Below are 21,052 nucleotides of genomic sequence, written 5' to 3' on the forward strand. Positions count from 1 at the left end.
TCAAATTGATTGTGAAGCTCAACAAAGTAACTTAAAGATGATTTGATCATGATGCCACAAATGCATTGGGAAACAGTGCCAGGGAAACTAAACCAAAGCATGGATTGCTGTCATACTTTGTCAAAAGACTGCTTACAGGGTAAGGAAACCGATGTGTCATTGGTCTGAATATTGATAACTTGTAAACTATTGGATAACGGATGATCTGATGAGAAATTCTGTTTAACCCCGGTGCTTCAATCTAAGTAACATAATAAAAAAATCCCTGTCAAAATCCGTCAGTTTAAGCTAGATATATCTGTTTTTTTGCATGGGCTGCGTCTCAAAACAACCGCATCCACCTATGTCATCCTACTGCATCTGTGGTGGAAAGTGGCAGAGCTACAGCCTGTTTGTCAGACCAATATCTCCTATGTCTCCTCAAAAAACGTCTGTAGCATCCAAATGGTTTGGCCTACAAACTAACATGACCACTCTATAGAAAGGGGAGACTCTCACGAACTCGATGGTGTTCTGAGTTTCGTCTAAAGGTATCCCATACAAATCAAATCAAATTTGTCACATGCGCCGAATACAACAGGTGTAGATCTTACAGTGAAATGCTTACTTACAAGCCCTTAACCAACAATGCAGTTTTAAGAAAGAATACCCAAAGATGCAATGCAAATAGTCTGGGTAGCCATTAGATTAGATGTTCAGGAGTCTTATGGCTTGGGGGTAGAAGCTGTTTAGAAGCCTCTTGGACATAGACATGGCGCTCCGGTACCGCTTGTCGTGCGGTAGCAGAGAGAACAGTCTATGACTAGGGTGGCTGGAGTCTTTGACAATCTTTAGGGCCTTCCTCTGACACCGCCTGGTATAGAGGTCCTGGATGGCAGTGATGCAACCAGTCAGGATGCTATCGATGGTGCAGCTGTAGAACCTTTTGAGGATCTAAGGATCCATGCAAATATTTTCAGTCTCCTTAGGGGTAATAGGTTTTGTCGTGCCCTCTTCACGACTGTCTTGGTGTGCTTGGACCATGTTAGTTTGTTGATGGTGTGGACACCAAGGAACTTGAAGCTCTCAACCTGCTCCACTACAGCCCTGTCGATGAGAATGAGGGCGTGCTCGGTCCTCTTCTTTTTCCTGTAGTCCACAGTCCACAATCATCTCCTTTGTCTTGATCACGTTGAGGGAGAGGTTGTTGTCCTGGCAACACACGGCCAGGTCTCTGACCTCCTTCCTATAGGCTGTCTCATCGTTGTCGGTAATCAGGCCAACCACTGTTGTGTCATCAGCAAACTTAATGATGGTGTTGGAGTCGTGCCTGGCCATGCAGTCATGAGTGAACAGGGAGTAAAGGAGGGAACTGAAGACACACGCCTGAGGGGCCGCCGTGTTGAGGATCAGTGTGGCGGATGTGTTGTTACCTACCCTTACCACCTGGGGGCGGCCCGTCAGGAAGTCCAGAATCCAGTTACAGAGGGAGGTGTTTAGTCCCAGGGACCTTAGCTTAGTGATGAGCTTTGAGGATACTATGGTGTTGAACGCTGAGCTGTAGTCAATGAATAGCATTCTCACATAGGTGTTCCTTTTTGTCCAGGTGTGAAAGGGCAGTGTGGAGCGCAATAGAGATTGCATCATCTGTGGATCTGTTGGGGCGGTATGCAAATTGGAGTGGGTCTAGGGTTTCTGGGATAATGGTGTTGATGTGAGCCATGACCAGCCTTTCAAAGCACTTCATGGCTACAGACGTGAGTGCTACGGGTCGGTAGTCATTTAGGCAGGTTACCTTAGTGTTGTTGGGTACAGGGACTATGGTGGTCTGCTTGAAACATGTTGGTATTACAGACTCAGACAGTGAGAGGTTGAAAATATCAGTGAAGACACTTGCCAGTTGGTCAGCGCATGCTCGGAGTACACGTCCTGGTAATCCGTCTGGCCCTGCGGCCTTGTGAATGCTGACCTGTTTAAAGGTCTTACTCACATCGGCTACGGAGAGCGTGATCACACAGTCGTCCGGAACAGCTGATGCTCTCATGCATGTTTCAGTGTTATTTGCCTCGAAGCGAGCATAGAATTAATTTAGCTCGTCTGATAGGCTCGTGTCACTGGGCCGTATACAGTTCATTGAGTCCGCTCTTAGTGCCAGCATCGGTTTGTGGTGGTGAATAGACAGCTACGAAGAATATAGATGAAAACTCTCTTGGTAGATAGTGTGGTCTACAGCTTATCATGAGATACTCTACCTCAGGCGAGTGAAACCTTGAGACTTCCTTAGATATAGTGCAACAGCTGTTGTTTACAAATATACATAGACCGCCAACCCTTGTCTTACCAGAGGCTGCTGTTCTATCCTGCCGATACAGTGTATAACCCGCCAGCTGTATGTTATCTATGTCTTCGTTCAGCCACGACTCGGTGAAACATAAGATATTACAGTTTTCAATGTCCCGTTGGTAGGATATTCTTGCCTGTAGTTTGTCCACTTTATTATCAAGCGATGGTAAATTGGCCAATAGTATCGATGGCAAAGGCAGATTAGCCACTCGTCGCCGGCTCCTTACCAGACACCCCGATCTCCTTCCGCGATATCTCCTTTTCTTTCTACTGCGAATGACGGGATGAGGGCCCTGTCGGATGTCTGGAGCAAATCCCTCTCGCCCGACTCATTAAAGAAACATTATTTGTCCATTTCAAGGTGAGTAATCGCTGTGCTGATGTCCAGAAGCTCTTTTCGGTCATAAGAGATGGTAGCAGCAACGTTATGTACAAAATAAGTTACAAACAATGCGAAAAAACACACAAAATAGCACGGTTGGTGAAGAGTCCATAAAACCGCAGCCATCCCCTCCGGCGCCATCTTCAGTTAATCAATGGAAGTATGGAGGTAGTTTTGTGCCAACAAAAATAAGGGGTTTGTGATGTGTGATTTGACGGAGTCAGACGCAGGAGGGTAAATCACAGAATAAAATGATTTATACAGAGTTACGCAGTAATGCATCAAACAGTCCAGTGCGCAAAACAGGTGCACTGGAACCAACAAGGCACACGGGGAAAATAACCCAGCGATACAAAATACTAGGAGCTCAACCGAGCTTCACTATCCTCACAATAAACAATCACACACAAAGACAAGGGTGCAGAGGGAATACTTGCAGTGAGGGAAAAAAGTATTTGATCCCCTGCTGATTTTGTACGTTTGCCCACTGACAAAGACATGATCAGTCTATAATTTTAATGGTAGGTTTATTTGAACAGTGAGAGACAGAATAACAACAACAAAAATCCTGAAAAACGCATGTCAAAAATGTTATAAATTGATTTGCATTTTAATGAGGGAAATAAGTATTTGACCCCCTCTCAATCAGAAAGATTTCTGGCTCCCAGGTGTCTTTTATACAGGTAATGAGCTGAGATTAGGAGCACACTCTTAAAGGGAGTGCTCCTAATCTCAGTTTGTTACCTGTATAAAAGACACCTGTCCACAGAAGCAATCAATCAATCAGATTCCAAACTCTCATGCATAATTGCATTTGCGGTCACCTTTGATAATGGTGTTTTCCTCTAATGGAACATTCGCGCTTATAGCCTACTACAATGAGCGCATTGCTGCGCTTACATTGCCTTCGGAAAGTATTCAGACCCATAGACGTTTTCCACATTTTGTTACGTTACAGCCTTATTCTGAAATGGATTAAATAAATACAAATCCTCAGCAATCTACACACAATACCCCATAATGACAAAGCAAAAACAGGTTTTTTATATTTTTTTGCAAATGTATAAAAACAGATCCGTGGAAGGGTACCAAAACATTTCTGCAGCATTGAAGGTCCCCAAGAACACAGTGGCCTCCATCATTCTTAAATGGAAGAAGTTTGGAACCACCAAGAATCTTCCTAGAGCTGGCCACCTGGTCAAACTGAGCAATCGGGGGAGAAGGGTCTTGGTCAGGGAGGTGACCAAGAACCCGATGGTCACTCTGACAGAGCTCTAGAGTTGCTCTGTGGAGATGGGAGAACCTTCCAGGAGGACAACCATCTCTGTAGAACTCCACCAATCAGGCCTTTATGGTAAAGTGGCCAGGCAGAAGCCACTCCTCAGTAAAAGGCACATGACAGCCTGCTTGGAGTTTGCCAAAAGGCACCTAAAGACTATCAGACCATGAGAAACAAGATTCTCTGGTCTGATGAAACCATGATTGAACTCTTTGGCCTGAATGCCAAGCGTCACGTCTGGAGGACACCTGACACCATCCCTGTGGTGAAGCATGGTGGTGGCAGCATCATGCTGTGGGGATGTTTTTCAGTGGCAGGGACTGGGAGACTAGTCAGGACCGAGGCAAAGATGAATTGAGCAAACTACAGAGAGATCCTTGATGAAAACAGTCTCCAGAGCACTCAGGACCTCAGACTGGGCCGAAGGTTCACCTTCCAACAGGACAACGACCCTAAGCACACAGCCAAGAAAACACAGGAGTTGCTTCGGGACAAGTCTCTGAATGTCCTTGAGTGGCCCAGCCAGAGCCCGGACTTGAACGCGATCTAACATCTCTGGAGAAACCTGGAAATAGCTGTAGAGCAACGCTCTCAATCCAACCTGACAGAGCTTGAGAGGATCTGCATAGAAGAATTAGAAAAACTCCCCAAATACAGGTGTGCCAAGCTTGTAGCGTCATACCCAAGAAGACTTGAGGCTGTAATCACTTCCAAAGGTGCTTCAACAAAGTACTGAGTAAAGGGTCTGAATACTTATGTAAATGTGATATTCTTTATTAGCCCAACATTTGTAGAACAACTAAAGTTAAATGAATAACTCTAAATTAAGCATATAGGAATACCTATTTCTTTGTTAACCGCTCAACACAGAATAGCCGCATGTGCGCACTCCCTCAAATTGTTTGGAGAAAATATCCTTTCTATTTTATTCAGCTTTGTTCAATTGTATTCTTCATACTATCGACCTGGCCAGGGCTTTCGACTCTGTCAACCACCGCATTCTTATTGGCAGACTAAATAGCCTTGGTTTCTCTAATGACTGCCTCGCCTGGTTCACCAACTACTTCTCAGATAGAGTTCAATGTGTCAAATCGGAGGGCCTGTTGTCTGGACCTCTGGCTCTCTATGGGGGTGCCACAGGGTTCAATTCTCGGGCCGATTCTATTCTCTGTGTATATCAATGATGTCGCTCTTGCTGCTGGTGATGCTCGGATCCACCTCTATGCGGACGACACCATTTTGTATACATCTGGCCCTTCATTGGAGACTGTGTTAACAAACTTCCAAACGAGCTTCAACGCCATACAACACTCCTTCCGTAGCCTCCAACTGCTCTTAAACACTAGTAAAACTAAATGCTTGCTCTTCATCCGAACGCTGCTTGCACCCGCCCACCTGACTAGAATCACTACTCTCGGCGGGTCTGACCTAGAGTATGTGGACAACTACAAATACCTAGGTGTCTGGTTAGACTGTAAACTCTCCTTCCAGACTCACATTAAGCATCTCCAATCAAAAGTTAGATCTAGAATCAGCTTCCTATTTTGCAACAAAGCCTCCTTCACTCAAGCTGCCAAACATGCCCTCGTAAAACTGACTATCCTACCGATCCTTGACTTCGGCGATGTCATTTACAAAATAGCCTCCAACACTCTACTCAGCAAATTGGATGTAGCCATCCGTTTTGTCACCAAAGCCCCATATACTACCCACCATTGTGACCTGTACGCTCTTGTTGGCTGGCCCTCACTACATATTCGTCACCAAACCCACTGGCTCCAGGTCATCTATAAATCACTGCTAGGCAAATCCCCGTCTTATCTTAGCTCACTGGTCACCATAGCAACACCCACCCGTAGTCTGCGCTCCAGCAGGTATATCTCACTGGTCATCCCCAAAGCCAACACCTCCTTTGGCCGCCATTCCTTCCAGTTCTCTGCTGCCAATGACTGGAACGAACTGCAAAAATCTCTGAAGCTGGAGACTCTTATCTCCCTCACTAACTTTAGGCATCAGTTGTCAGAGCAGCTTACTGATCACTGCACCTGTACACAGCCATTCTAAAATTAGCCCACCCAACTACCTCATCCCCATATTGTTATTTATTTTGCTAATTTGCACCCCAGTATCTCTATTTGCACATCATCTTTTGCACATTTATCATTCCAGTGTTAATTACGAAATTGTAACTATTTTTGCACTATGGCCTATTTATTTATTGCCTTACCTCCATAACTTCGCACACACTGTATATATATTTTCTGTTGTATTTTTGACTTCATGTTTTGTTTACCCCAAATGTAACTCTGTGTTGTTGTTTTTATCGCACTGCTTTGCTTTATCTTGGCCAGGTCGCAGTTGTAAATGAGAACTTGTTCTCAACTGGCTTACCTGGTTAAATAAAGGTTAAATAAAAAATAATAATGCCACGGAATTCTAAGCAAATCTTGTCTGCTAAATGAACTAGTGTAGCCCACAGCCATTTGGCATAGCCACATCAGGACCTAACATAAGGACAACTCAGAGTATGCTATTATTTTCTTCTGAAACTACATTCTCTTCTTATCTTGCTTCTTTAGACCTGTCTAAAATAAATAATGGATTTATTGTGAAGGTGTAGGCTATATTACATGGATTTATTAGACTTTTTAAAATGTAGATGTTCCAAAGGTCTGCATCAGTGGCTTGTAGGCTATGTGTGGAAGCCAGGAGATGCTAAATTTGTGTTTATGTTAATTAACGGTCAATTACTGTGAGACTGACAGTTATTTGCTTGACAATCACCGGCTGACGAAATTTTGTGACCGCCACAGCCCTAGGTGACATCATCCGCAATCTTAACATTCAGTTTCACTGCTATGTGGATGGCACACAGCTTTATTTACCATTCCGACCCAGTGACCAAGCTGTGTAGTGTCTTGCTGACATCAAATGTTGGATGTCTGACAATTTAATCTGGCTCAATGAGAAGAAACCAGAGGTTGTTTTATTTGGCCCCTAGAAACCAGATTGTAAATAACCTTGATCATTTGTCCACCAATGTAAAGCCTACGGCCAGAAACCTTGCGGTCTTCTTTGACACTGACCAAAACCTTGAGCTGCATGTAAAGAAGGTTGTCCAATTCTGCTTTTATCATCTAAGAAATATAGCTAAAGTGAATTATTTTATTTCAGTCGCTGATCTGGAGAAAGTTATACATGCTACAGTGAGGGAAAAAAGTATTTGATCCCCTGCTGATTTTGTACGTTTGCCCACTGACAAAGAAATGATCAGTCTATAATTTTAATGGTAGGTGTATTTGAACAGTAAGAGACAGAATAACAACAAAAAAATCCAGAAAAACGCATGTCAAAAATGTTATGAATTGATTTGCATTTTAATGAGGGAAATAAGTATTTGACCCCCTCTCAATCAGAAAGATTTCTGGCTCCCAGGTGTATTTTATACAGGTAACAATCTGAGATTAGGAGCACACTCTTAAAAGGGAGTGCTCCTAATCTCAGTTTGTTACCTGTATAAAAGACACCTGTCCACAGAAGCAATCAATCAATCAGATTCCAAACTCTCCACTATGGCCACGACCAAAGAGCTCTCCAAGGATGTCAGAGACAAGATTGTAGACCTACACAAGGCTGGAATGGGCTACAAGACCATCGCCAAGCAGCTTGGTGAGAAGGTGACAACAGTTGGTGCGATTATTTGCAAATGGAAGAAACACAAAATAACTGTCAGTATCCCTCGGCCTGGGGCTCCATGCAAGATCTCACCTCGTGGAGTCGCAATGATCATGAGAACGGTGAGGAATCAGCCCAAAACTACACGGGAGTATCTTGTCAATGATCTCAAGGCAGCTGGGACCATAGTCACCAAGAAAACAATTGGTAACACACTACGCCGTGAAGGACTGAAATCCTGCAGCGCCCGCAAGGTCCCCCTGCTCAAGAAAGCACATATACATGCCCGTCTGAAGTTTGCCAATGAACATCTGAATGATTCAGAGGAGAACTGGGTGAAAGTGTTGTGGTCAGATGAGACCTAAATGGAGCTCTTTGGCATCAACTCAACTCCGCCGTGTTTGGAGGAGGAGGAATGCTGCCTATGACCCCAAGAACACCATCCCCACCGTCAAACATGGAGGTGGGAAACATTATGCTTTGGGGGTGTTTTTCTGCTAAGGGGACAGGACAACTTCACCGCATCAAAGGGACGATGGACGGGGCCATGTACCGTCAAATCTTGGGTGAGAACCTCCTTCCCTCAGCCAGGGCATTGAAAATGGGTCGTGGATGGGTATTCCAGCATGACAATGACCCAAAACACATGGCCAAGGCAACAAAGGAGTGGCTCAAGAAGCACATTAAGGTCCTGGAGTGGCCTAGCCAGTCTCCAGACCTTAATCCCATAGAAAATCTGTGGAGGGAGCTGAAGGTTCGAGTTGCCAAACGTCAGCCTCGAAACCTTAATGACTTGGAGAAGATCTGCAAAGAGGAGTGGGACAAAATCCCTCCTGAGATGTGTGCAAACCTGGTGGCCAACTTTACAAGAAACGTCTGACCTCTGTGATTGCCAACAAGGGTTTTGCCACCATGTACTAAGTCATGTTTTGCAGAGTGGTCAAATACTTATTTCCCTCATTAACATGCAAATAAATTAATAACATTTTTGACATGCGTTTTTCTGGATTTTTTGTTGTTGTTATTCTGTCTCTCACTGTTCAAATAAACCTACCATTAAAATTATAGACTGATAATTTCTTTGTCAGTGGGCAAACATACAAAATCAGCAGGGGATCAAATACTTTTTTCCCTCACTGTATATCTCTGATCTTTTATCTCGCTACGAGCCAGGACACAGCCTGAGATCCTCTGGCAGGGCACTGTTGACCATTCCAAAATCTAGGTTGAAAATGAAAGGAGACCAGGCATTTGCCATTAGGGCCCCTAGACTTTGGAATGGTCAACAGGCTTGCAGATTAAGTTCCGTTTTTTTTATCCCTGCTGAAGACACACTTTCATAAAGATGCTTTAAATGTTTGATTTCAACTTATAATTTGAATTAGCTATCTTTTAAAAATCTCCTTTCTCCTGTCTGTTTCTTTGTTAGTACTTTTATTTGATTATTTTATGATGTGATGCACTTCGTTATTTGTATCGAAAACCGCTATAGAAATATAGTTATTATTATTATTATTAAGGGCCCAGCATTAAGTGAGATTGTTTAAAAGCATGTTAATTTTAACCTTCAATTATATTATCTTATCTAGTGTTCTGTATAATCCTAACAGGGCACGCCTGGACGGGATGGTTACCCGGTAAATGTCACTCTAATTCTCTTTTCTGAGCAAATGTTATATTATTTTAATACTCTAAACCCGCATAATATGTTACTCATTGTGTTATTCATTGTGTTACTCATATGTTATTCATTGTGTATCTATTATTAGTTTTATTATTACGTGTTTTACTTTTCAATTATTTCTCTATTGTCATTCTCGCTGCATTGTTGGGAAGGGCCCGTAAGTAAGCGTTTCACTGTTAGTCTACACCCGTTGTTTACGAAGCATGTGACAAATAAGATTTGATTTGATATGACCTAGAATATGATATTCCCTAACCTAGAGTCCCAGACTAGGGCTCTCCAATCCTGTTCCTGGAGAGCTACTGTCCTATAGGTTTTTGCTCCAACCCAAGGTGTTACTAAACTGATTCAGCTTATCAACCAGCTAATTATCGTCCTGTGTAAATATCCCGTTTCTTGTTTTTTTGTCTATATTTCTCAATTTTTTACTTTCATTCTTTAACAAAATATACTTTCCTGCAACCCGCCTCACCCAACGTGGAAAGGATTCTATTATTTCTTTATAACTTTCATCAAGAACCGTAAGCTGAAAATAGTGGCTACCTGTTATTAGTCACCGTTAGCGTCGTCACCATTGTCCGTGGCCTACACTATCCACCAGCCAGCTCTAGCTCTAGCCTGGACAATTCGTCGGCCAGTCTGCACAGCGTGCTATCGACCCAGCGTGCTATCGACCCCAGAGCTTATTGGACTTTCTGCCGGAATCACTGGACCCTAGCGCCGGATCATCACAACCAGCTAGCTAGCTGCAACCTGTTGTTGGCTGATTACCATTACCCTATAGCAAGCACCAGTTAGCCTTGAGCTAGCCTCAGGCCCATCTCCCGGCTATCTACCTCTCTGTCAACCGGACGGGACCTCCTAGTGTTGACACTGAGCCCCGCCGATCCAACACGACTGGTTTGCCGACGAAATAGTCTGATGTGGTTTCAACAGGCTTCCCGTTGCGACGACCACGAAGATCCATCTGCCTCCCCCGGCCCGCTAGCACCCTGCTATCTGTGCTGAAGCACCAATTTGAACTGCTCTCGGACTCACATATTGCTGTTCACTGGACCTTATGATCACTCAGCTGCACAGCTGATGCCTGCTGGACTGTTCCTTTACACGGTACCCTGTCCTGTTTATTCTGTTTAGTCTTAGCCCAAACGTTATCGCTATTTCCAGTTGTGTCTTAGCTCTCTCTAATAACACATGTGACTGCTTTATGCCTCTCTCCCATGTCAATTATGCCTTGCCTATTGCTGTTTGGGTTAGTTCTTATTATACAATTTCAATGTAGAACCCCTAGTCCCTCTCAAACTGCCTCATATAGTTCCTTTGTTCCTCCCCCCATACACGCCGAGACCGGCTCCATCGATGCCTCCAATGACGCTATCTCTTTCATTGTTACCCAACGCTTAGGGTTACCTGAACTGTACTCATATCCTTCCATATCCTTTTCTGTACATAATGCCCTGAATCTTTTCTACAACGCCCGGAGAACTGCCCCCCTTTATTCTATGTACCCAACGCACTAGAAGACCAGTTCTTAAAGCCTTTAGTCGTATCCTTATTCTAGTCCTCCTCTGTTCCTCTGGTGATGTAGAGGCTAACCCAGGCCCTGCAGCCCCCAGTATCACTCCTACTCCCCAGGAGCTATCATTTGTTGACTTCTGTAACCGTAAAAGTCTTGGTTTTCTGCACATAAATATCAGAAGCCTCCTTCCTAAGTTTGAGTTATTCACTGCGTTAGCACACTCCGCCAACCCTGATGTTCTAGCAGTGTCTGAATCCTGGCTTAGGAAGGCCACCAAAAATTCTGAAATTTCCATCCCCAACTATAACATTTTCCGTCTAGATAGAACTGCCAAAGGGGGTGGAGTTGCAATCTACTGTAGAGATAGCCTGCAGAGCTCCATCATACTATCCAGGTCTGTGCCCAAACAGTTTGAGCTTCTACTCCACCTTTCCAGAAATAAATCTCTCACTGTTGCCGCTTGCTACAGACCCCCCTCAGCCCCCAGCTGTGCCCTGGACACCATATGTGAATTGATTGCCCCCCATCTATCCTCAGAGTTCGTACTACTTGGTGACCTAAATTGGGATATGCTTAACACCCCAGCCATCCTACAATCTAAACTAGATGCCCTCAATCTCACACAAATTATCAACGAACCTACCAGGTACAACCCTAAATCCGTAAACATGGGTACCCTCATAGATATCATCCTGACTAACTTACCCTCTAAATACACCTCCGCTGTCTTCAACCAGGATCTCAGCGATCACTGCCTTATTGCCTGCGTCCGTAACGGGTCCGCGGTCAAACGACCACCCTCATCACTGTCAAACGCTCCCAAAAACACTTCAGCGAGCAGGCCTTCCTAATTGACCTGGCCCAGGTATCCTGGATGGATATAGATCTCATTCCGTCAGTAGAGGATGCCTGGTTGTTCTTTAAAAGTAATTTCCTCTCAATCTTAAATAGACATGCCCCATTCAAAAAATACAGAACTAAGAACAGATATAGCCCCTGGTTCTCCTCAGACTTGACTGCCCTTGACCAGCACAAAAACATCCTGTGGCGTACTGCATTAGCATCAAATAGCCCCCGCGATATGCAACTTTTCAGGGAAGTTAGGAACCAATATACACAAGCAGTTAGGAAAGCAAAGGCTAACTTTTTCAAACAGAATTTTGCATCCTGTAGCACTAACTCCAAAAAGTTTTGGGACACTGTAAAGTCCATGGAAAATAAGAGCACTTCCTCCCAGCTGCCCACTGCACTGAGGCTAGGAAACACTATCACCACCGATAAATCTACAATAATCGAGAATTTCAACAAGCATTTTGCTACGGCTGGCCATGCTTTCCACCTGGCTACCACTACCCCGGCCACCAGCAATGCACCCTCCACTGCAACTTGCCCATGCCCCCCCCGCTTCTCCTTCACACAAATCCAGACAGCTGATGTTCTAAAAGAGCTGCAAAATCTGGACCCCTACAAATCATCTGGGCTAGACAATCTGGACCCTTTCTTTCTAAAACTAGCCGCCGAAATTGTCGCAACCCCTATTACTAGCCTGTTCAACCTCTCTTTCGTAACGTCTGAGATCCCCAGAGACTGGAAAGCTGCCGCGGTCATCCCCCTCTTCAAAGGGGGTGACACTCTAGACCCAAACTGTTACAGACCCATATCCATCCTGCCCTGCCTTTCAAAAAGTTTTTGAAAGCCAAGTCAACAAACAGATCACCGACCATTTCGAATCCCACCGTACCTTCTCCGCTATGCAATCCGGTTTCCGAGCTGGTCATGGGTGCACTTCAGCCACGCTCAAGGTCCTAAACGATATTATAACCGCGATCGATAATAGACAGTACTGTGCAGCCGTTTTCATTGACCTGGCCAAGGCTTTCGACTCTGTCAACCACCGCATTCTTATTGGCAGACTAAATAGCCTTGGTTTCTCAAATGACTGCCTCGCCTGGTTCACCAACTACTTCTCAGATAGAGTTCAATGTGTCAAATCGGAGGGCCTGTTGTCTGGACCTATGGCAGTCTCTATGGGGGTGCCACAGGGTTCAATTCTTGGGCCAACTCTTTTCTCTGTGTATATCAATGACGTCGCTCTTGCTGCTGGTGACTCTCAGATCCACCTCTACGCAGACGACACCATTTTGTATACATCTGGCCCTTCATTGGACACTGTGTTAACAAACCTCCAAACGAGCTTCAATTCCATACAACACTCCTTCAGTAGCCTCCAACTGCTCTTAAACACTAGTAAAACTAAATGCATGCTCTTCAACCGAACGCTGCTTGCACCCGCCCACCCGACTAGAATCACTACTCTAGACGGGTCTGACCTAGAGTATGTGGACAACTACAAATATCTAGGTGTCTGGTTAGACTGTAAACTCTCCTTCCAGACTCACATTAAGAATCTCCAATCCAAAGTTAAATCTAGAATCGGTTTCCTATTTCGCAACAAAGCCTCCTTCACTCATGCTGCCAAACATGCCCTCGTAAAACTGACTATCCTACCGATCCTTGACTTCGGCGATGTCATTTACAAAATAGCCTCCAACACTCTACTCAGCAAATTGGATGTTGTCTATCACAGTGCCATCCGTTTTGTCTCCAAAGCCCCATATAATACCCACCACTGTGACCTGTACGCTCTTGTTGGCTGGTCCTCACTACATATTCGTCGCCAAACCCACTGGCTCCAGGCCATCTATAAATCACTGCTAGGCAAATCCCCGCCTTATCTTAGCTCATTGGTCACCATAGCAACACCCACCCGTAGTCTGCGCTCCAGCGGGTATATCTCACTGGTCATCCCCAAAGCCAACACCTCCTTTGGCCGCAATTCCTTCCAGTTCTCTGCTGCCAATGACTGGAACAAATTGCAAAAATCTCTGAAGCTGGAGACACTTATCTCCCTCACTAACTTTAAGCATCAGTTGTCAGAGCACCTTACCGATCACTGCACCTGTACACAGCCCATCTGAAATTAGCCCGCCCAACTACCTCATCCCTATATTGTTATTTATTTTGCTCATTTGTACCCCAGTATCTCTATTTGCACATCATCTCTTGCACATCATTCCAGTGTTAATACTAAATTGTAATTATTTTGCACTATAGCCTATTTTATTGCCTTACCTCCATAACTTGCTACATTTGCACACTGTATATTATATGTATTTCTGTTGTATTTTTGACTTTGTTTTGTTTTACCCCATATGTAACTCTGTGTTGTTGTTTTTTATCGCACTGCTTTGCTTTATCTTGGCCAGGTCGCAGTTGTAAATGAGAACTTGTTCTCAACTGGTTTACCTGGTTAAATAAAGGTGAAATAAATAAAATAAATAAAATAAAATTATTAGAATCAGGTGCGCTAGATTAGGGTTGGAGAGATAACCTACAGGACGGTAGCTCTCCAGGAACAGAATTGGAGAGCCCTGTCCTAGACTATGGTTATCTTCCCTTATGGCTCCAGTTGAGTTGTTCCGCTATTGTGTGTAGTCACCTGCACTTCTCCTGGACCATAAGAGAGTGCCATCTACTTGATACATCAGGAAAAGCTCTCTTTTGCAATTCAAACAAGTCTACTGACTGCATCTCTACAAGTTTCTCCTCAAGGACAGAATTCATTTATGGTGCTGTAACTTATCAACCTCTCAGGAACTTAAAAGGTGTTATTTTGTGGTCTCAAGCTGTCTCACATTTGGTTGTGTGTGTTGAGGTCTTAATAACATCAAATGGTTAATTCGCCCGGGGAGCAGTTGTTGTTTGGGATTAACTGCCTTGCTCAAGGGCAGAACGGAAGATTTTTCCAGAGGGGTTTGGCTAATGCGAAAGACACATTTCGGTTGAATGCATTCAGTTGTGCAACTGACTAGATATCCCCTTTACCTTCTCTTTCCCTTCTACTCAGACAAAGGTTTAAGACAGTTGTTCTGACAGTAGGTCCAGATGGGTTGGGTTGCATGTGTTGGCAGCCCACATGCTTACTTAAGATCAACAGGGAAATGCACAAACCTGTAAAGTTGCTCCAATAATAACTGGGATGTGAGTCCAAACTCTGTTCATGACCGAACCACATGTGGGCCCAGTTGGACTCACAGTTCCCCCTACAGTATTCACAGAATAGTTGATGTACCTCTCTTTCGCTTAAAATCCTTGCATCTTCATCCGTCTTTTTCACCCTACTGGCTGTGGAATATTATAATAGTTATTTGTACAAACTTCAAGAGCATTTCAGCACCTGTGTAGCAATGGACAGCGACCTACATAATGGCTTTGCGATACAGTGAACGTGGACTCTAGACTGACTGGATTTGTACCTATGTTTGTCTATGGCCTGCTTAATCGTTGGCCAGCTGTGTGCCCAATTGATCTGATATTTTTGCTACCAAAACTTGCATATACTGTACATAACCGTGTTTATCTTTAACATATGTATTTTTGATAAATGTTTCTGTATTCTAGGGCCCACTTGGAATGGATGGGAAGCCTGTAAGTACCCATGTTCATCATCTTAATGTTGTGATATGGTGCTGATGTTCAGCTCACAGTGCACTTTATACAGTACAGCTCTATTCAATGATGTGTTAATTTCATTACCGTGAACATTTTATGCGTTCTACTTTTGCTATGTATGACTTGTGATGTAATCATTCTGTGATTTAAACGTTGTCTTCCCATATACAGGGTGCTCCTGGTCCCATGGGAAGCCAGGTATGTATGATAATCATCTTATCTGTGTCGTGGTAATAATTCTAATCAAAGGAGAGACTTTTAGATGTCCTCAAAACAATTGAGCTTTATTAATTACTGCAGTAATGGAGTTAGTCAGTAACCACCTTGGAGGCAATCACTGAGAACTCAGAAGTCTGTTAAACTCCCAGTTTTGGATGATCAAACACCAAGGTGTCTAATTATAAGCAGATGTGATGTAGCAGAGCTGAACATCTGCCAAAACATGATACCATACCATACGATACTATATACTTTATTTTTCCATTTACATGAAAATTCATTTTGTAAAGTCAGCATACAATTACACAAAAACAATGCACAATACTACATGCAATTCGGAAAACACTACATTTTTACATTGACATTTTAGTAATTTAGCAGACACTCTTATCCAGAGCGACTTGCAGTAGTGAGTGCATACATTTTCGTACTGGTCCCCTGTGGGAATCGAACCCACAACACTGGCGTTGCAAACGCCATGCTCTACCAACTGAGCCACACAGGACTAACACTACAAATAGTTAATGGACACATATTCACAGTCCCTGCGTCCTATTGGGCCTACATCTGTCCTATGTCCCACTGTTCAGCAGCCGGATGGCTGCCTGAATGAAATGAACACTCCTCTATTCTCCACCGGTCAGCTCATTATCAGCACCCTCTGGTTAGGGGAGACCTTTTAACTTTGATTCACCTTGGCAAAGCTGTGCTCCTAGTCTGGAAAGGCCTATCCGTTCATCAGTGTGCTATATGAGCCCCTGAAGGCAGGCAGCCCTGAAGGCAGCCCTGTGCATATGCCTGTGTCTATGTCCAAGGGGCCACAGCGGGCTGGTCTGCTACATGGTAGGAGAGGTGGGAACAATGTCACACACAATAATAAATGGGGTGTGTCTTGACTGAAGTGAGCTTCTTTCAAAAGTACCCTTTTCTTAGAAGATGATCTGATTTATTACCTTGTTCTGAAGGCACTTATACACGATCTTAATGTTTTCGATAATCGTGAGGCCTCTGCTTTTCAACACTTTCCCTGCAGCTCATTAAGAATTTGCAATTACGATTGATGGACTAAATGTAACACAGAAACGCACCATAATCTTAAGACTTACAGTGCATTCGTATTCAGACCCCTTGACTTTTTCCACATTTTGTTATGTTACAGCCTTATTCTAAAATTGATTAAATCATTTTTCCCCCTCATCATTCTACACACAACACGTCATAATGACAAAGCAAAAACAGGTTTTTAGAAAATTCTGCAAATGTATAACAAATTAAAACGTAAATATCACATTTACATACAGTACTATGAAAAAGTATTTTCCCCCTTTCTAATTTTCTCTACTTTTGCATATTTGTGATACTGAATGTTATCAGATCTTCAACCAAAACCTACTATTAGATAAAGGGAACATAAGTGGACAAATAACACAACAATTACATATTTATTTCATAAACAAAGTTATGCAACACCCAATTCCCCTGTGTGAAAAAGTAATTGCCCCCTTACACTCAATAACTGGTTGTGCCACCTTTAGCTGCAATGACTCCAACCAAATGTTTCCTGTAGTTGTTGATCGGTCTCTTACGTCGCTGTGGAGGAATTTTGACCCACTCTTCCATGCAGAACTGCTTTAACTCAGTGACGTGTTGGTTTTCAAGCATGAACTGCTCGTTTCAAGTCCTGCCACAACATCTCAATTGGGATTAGGTCTGGACTTTGACTAGGCCATTCCAAAACTTCCAATTTGTTGCTTTTTAGCAATTATCATGTAGACTTGATTGTGTGTTTTGGATCATTGTCTTGCTGCATGACCCAGCTGCGCTTCAGCTTCAGCTCACAGACGGATGGTCTGACATTCTCCTGTAGAATTCTCTGATACAGAGCAGAATTCATGGTTCCTTCTATTAAGGCAAGTCGTCCAGGTCCTGAGGCAGCAAAGCATCCCCAAACCATCGCACCACCACCACCATGCTTGACCTTTGGTATGATGTTCTTACTGTGGAATGCAGAGTTTGGTTTTCGCCAGGCATTACTGGAACCATGTCGTCCAAAAAGTTATACTTTTGAATCATCTGTCCATAGAAAGTTATTCCAAGAGTCTTGATGATCATCCAGGTGCTTTTTGGCAAACTTGAGTCAACTTTTTGGACGAGATGGGTCCCATTATGCCTGGCGAAAACCAAACACTGCATTCCACAGTAAGAACATCATACCAAAGGTCAAGCATGGTGATGGTGGTGTGATGGTTTGGGGATGCTTTGCTGCCTCAGGACCTGGACGACTTGCCTTAATAGAAGGAACCATGAATTCTGCTCTGTATCAGAGAATTCTACAGGAGAATGTCAGACCATCCGTCTGTGAGCTGAAGCTGAATCGCAGCTGGGTCATGCAGCAAGACAATAATACAAAACACACAATCAAGTCTACATGAAAATTGCTAAAAAGTAACACATTTGAAGTTTTGGAATGGCCTAGTCAAAGTCAAGACCTAATCCCAATTGAGATGTTGTGGCAGGACTTGAAACAAGCAGTTCATGCTTGAAAACCCACACGTCACTGAGTTAAAGCAGTTCTGCATGGAAGAGTGGACCAACATTCCTCCACAGCGATGTGAGAGACTGATCAACAACTACAGGAAACATTTGGTTGGAGTCAATGCAGCTAAAGGTGGCACAACCAGTTATTGAGTGTAAGGGGGCAATTACTTTTTCACACAGGGGAAATGGGTGTTGCATAGCTTTGTTTATTAAATAAATATGTAATTGTTGTGTTATTTGTTCACTTATGTTCCCTTTATCTAATATTAGGTTTTGGTTGAAGATCTGATAGCATTCAGTATCACAAATATGCAAAAGTACAGAAAATTAGAAAGGGGGCAAATACTTTTTCATAGCACTGTAATTATTTCTACCCTTAACTCAGTACTTTGTTGAAGCACCTTTGGCAGCGATTACAGCCTCAAGTCTTCTTGGGTATGAGGCTACAAGCTTTGCACACCTGTATTTTGGGAGTTTCTCCCATTCTTCTTTGCAGATCCTCTCAAGCTCTGTCAAGATGGATGGGAAGCGTTGCTGCACATCTATTTTCAGGTTCCTCCAGAGATGTTAGATCGGGTTCAAGTGCGGGCTCTGGCTGGGCCACTCAAGGACATTCAGAGACTTGTCCTGAAGCCACTCATGCATTGTCTTGGCTGTGTACTTAGGGTCGTTGTCCTGTTGGAAGGTGAACCTTCGCCCCAATCCTGGGATTAAGCGCTCTGGAGCAGGTTTTCATCAAGGATCTCTCTGTACTTTGCTCTGTTCATCTTTCCCTCGATCCTGGCTAGTCTCCCAGTCCCTGCCGCTGAAAAACATCCCCACAGCATGATGCTGCCACCAACATGCTTTACCGTAGGGATGGTGCCAGGTTTCCTCCAGACATGATGCTTGGCATTCAGGCCAAAGAGTTCAATCTTGGTTTCATCAGACCAGAGAATCTTGTTTCTCATGGTCTGAGAGTCATTTAGGTGTCTTTTGGCAAACTCCAAGCAGGCTGTCATGTGCCTTTTACTGAGGAGTGGCTTCCGTCTGGCCACTCTACCATAAAGGCCTGATTGATGGAGTGCTGTGGAGATGGTTGTCCTTCTGGAAGGTTCTCCCATCTCCACAGAGCAACTCTGGAGCTCTGTCAGAGTGACCATCGGGTTCTTGGTCACCTCCCTGACCAAGGCCCTTCTCCCCCGATTTCTCAGTTTGGCCGGGCGGCCAGCTCTAGGAAGAGTCTTGGTGGTTCCAAACTTCTTCCATTTAAGAATGATGGAGGCCACTGTGTTCTTGGGGACCTTGAATGCTGCAGAAATGTGTTGGTACCCTTCCCCAGATCTGTGCCTCAATACAATCCTGTCTTGGAGCTCTGCGGAAAATTCCTTCGACCTCATGGTTTGGTTTTTGCTCTGACATGCACTGTCAACTGTGGGACCTTATATAGACAGGTGTGTGCCTTTCCAAATTATGTCCAATCAATTGAACTGTACCATAGGTGGACTCCAATCAAGTTGTAGAAACATCTCAAGGATGATCAATGGAAACAGGATGCACCTGAGCTCAATTTTGAGTCTCATAGCAAAGGGTCTGAATACTTATGTAAATAAGGTATTTCGGTTTAAATTTTTAATACATTTGCAACAATTTCTAAAAACCTGTTTTCTCTTTTTCACTATGGGGTATTGTGTGTAGATTGATGAGTAAAAACATTAATTTAATCCATTTTAGTATAAGGCTGTAACGTAACAACATTTGGAAAAAGGGATGGGGTCTGAATACTTTCCGAATGCACTGTAAAATGGCATGCATCCCCATCAATTATGTGTACTATATACATAGCAAAAAAGGTTGCAAGACCTGTGTAAAGATGGACTGTATACGTTGCGTGTGGAGAGAGTATGGGTGTTGAGGCTCCTGTTATCTGACAGTATAGTGAAACGCAACAGCAGCTGCCCAACGCTCCAACACCAGTTACATCACTCTGACACTGACGTCTATATACTGCATCTGTGTTAGGGTTATTAAACACCTGTGTCCATTCATTCGCAAAGCTCATGTTAGCAGATATCCTTCATGGCAATCTAAACACACTCTAAGAAGGCCTCATGCGGATACCTCATCACAGAATTAATTGCAATCATGAGATTCTGTAGAGTGTAACCCGTTGAGGCCTAAACTCATATGTCCTCCACCCATTGTAAGAGAGGGAGAGTTAATCAGTGAAGAAAAGCTGTGTCCCTCAAACCCACACAACCCTGAACCCTTCAAGACGTAGAAGGCCTGGCTTTCATTTGGGTCTTTACAGGGAAAGTGAAAGTATCTTGGAAGGAATGAGTTTTGTCAGCGGTCATCACAGTCCATTATTTCCTTTTTCTCCTCTATTGTCAGGGACTGCCTGGGCCAAAAGGAGACAAGGTATGACAAAATACACCTTTTCTATAGTACAATTAGTCCTATAGAAAAGCTACCTTTTTTTTGTTTTTTACCCCCTTTTCGATCTTGTCTCATCACTGCAACTCCCCAACGGACTTGGGAGGCGAAGGTCAAGTCATGCGTCCTCCGAAACATGACCCGCCAAACCACGCTTCTTAACACCTGCCCGCTTAACCCGGAAGTCAGCCGCACCAATGTGTTGGAGGAAACACCGTTCAACTGACGACCGAGGTCAGCCTGCAGGCGCCCGACCCGCCACAAGGAGTCACTAGAGCATGATGAGCCAAGTAAAGCCCCCCTGGCCAAACCCTCCCCCAACCCAGACGACGCTGGGCCAATTGTGCGCTGCCCTATGGGACTCACGATCACGGCCGGTTGTTACGGTTGCCGAGTTCATATTAATTAATATCCCACAAGGCTTAACGCCTCTGACTCAGCAACTCAAAGAAGTAACACTTCAATTTCCCTTGACCACCAAGTCAAAATGTTTAGTTCTATGTCTCA

General features: G+C 43.9%; 1 protein-coding gene across 2 annotated transcripts in view; it reads left to right on the forward strand.

Annotated features, from left to right (window-relative positions):
• LOC121579670 (collagen alpha-1(XXIII) chain) overlaps nt 1-21,052 on the forward strand; it is a 161,905-nt gene that overhangs the window by 97,237 nt on the left and 43,616 nt on the right. The window contains exons 5-8 of one of the 2 annotated variants that reach the window (XM_041894465.2): nt 9,269-9,295; nt 15,323-15,349; nt 15,545-15,571; nt 20,504-20,530. In XM_041894465.2, the coding sequence (XP_041750399.2) occupies nt 9,269-9,295; nt 15,323-15,349; nt 15,545-15,571; nt 20,504-20,530 (108 nt within the window). The remainder of the gene's footprint in view (nt 1-9,268; nt 9,296-15,322; nt 15,350-15,544; nt 15,572-20,503; nt 20,531-21,052) is intronic. The other variant, XM_041894466.2, reaches the window with a different exon arrangement.

Source organism: Coregonus clupeaformis, chromosome 13 (genome assembly GCF_020615455.1).
Source record: "Coregonus clupeaformis isolate EN_2021a chromosome 13, ASM2061545v1, whole genome shotgun sequence".
NCBI classification, from domain to species: Eukaryota; Metazoa; Chordata; class Actinopteri; order Salmoniformes; family Salmonidae; genus Coregonus; species Coregonus clupeaformis.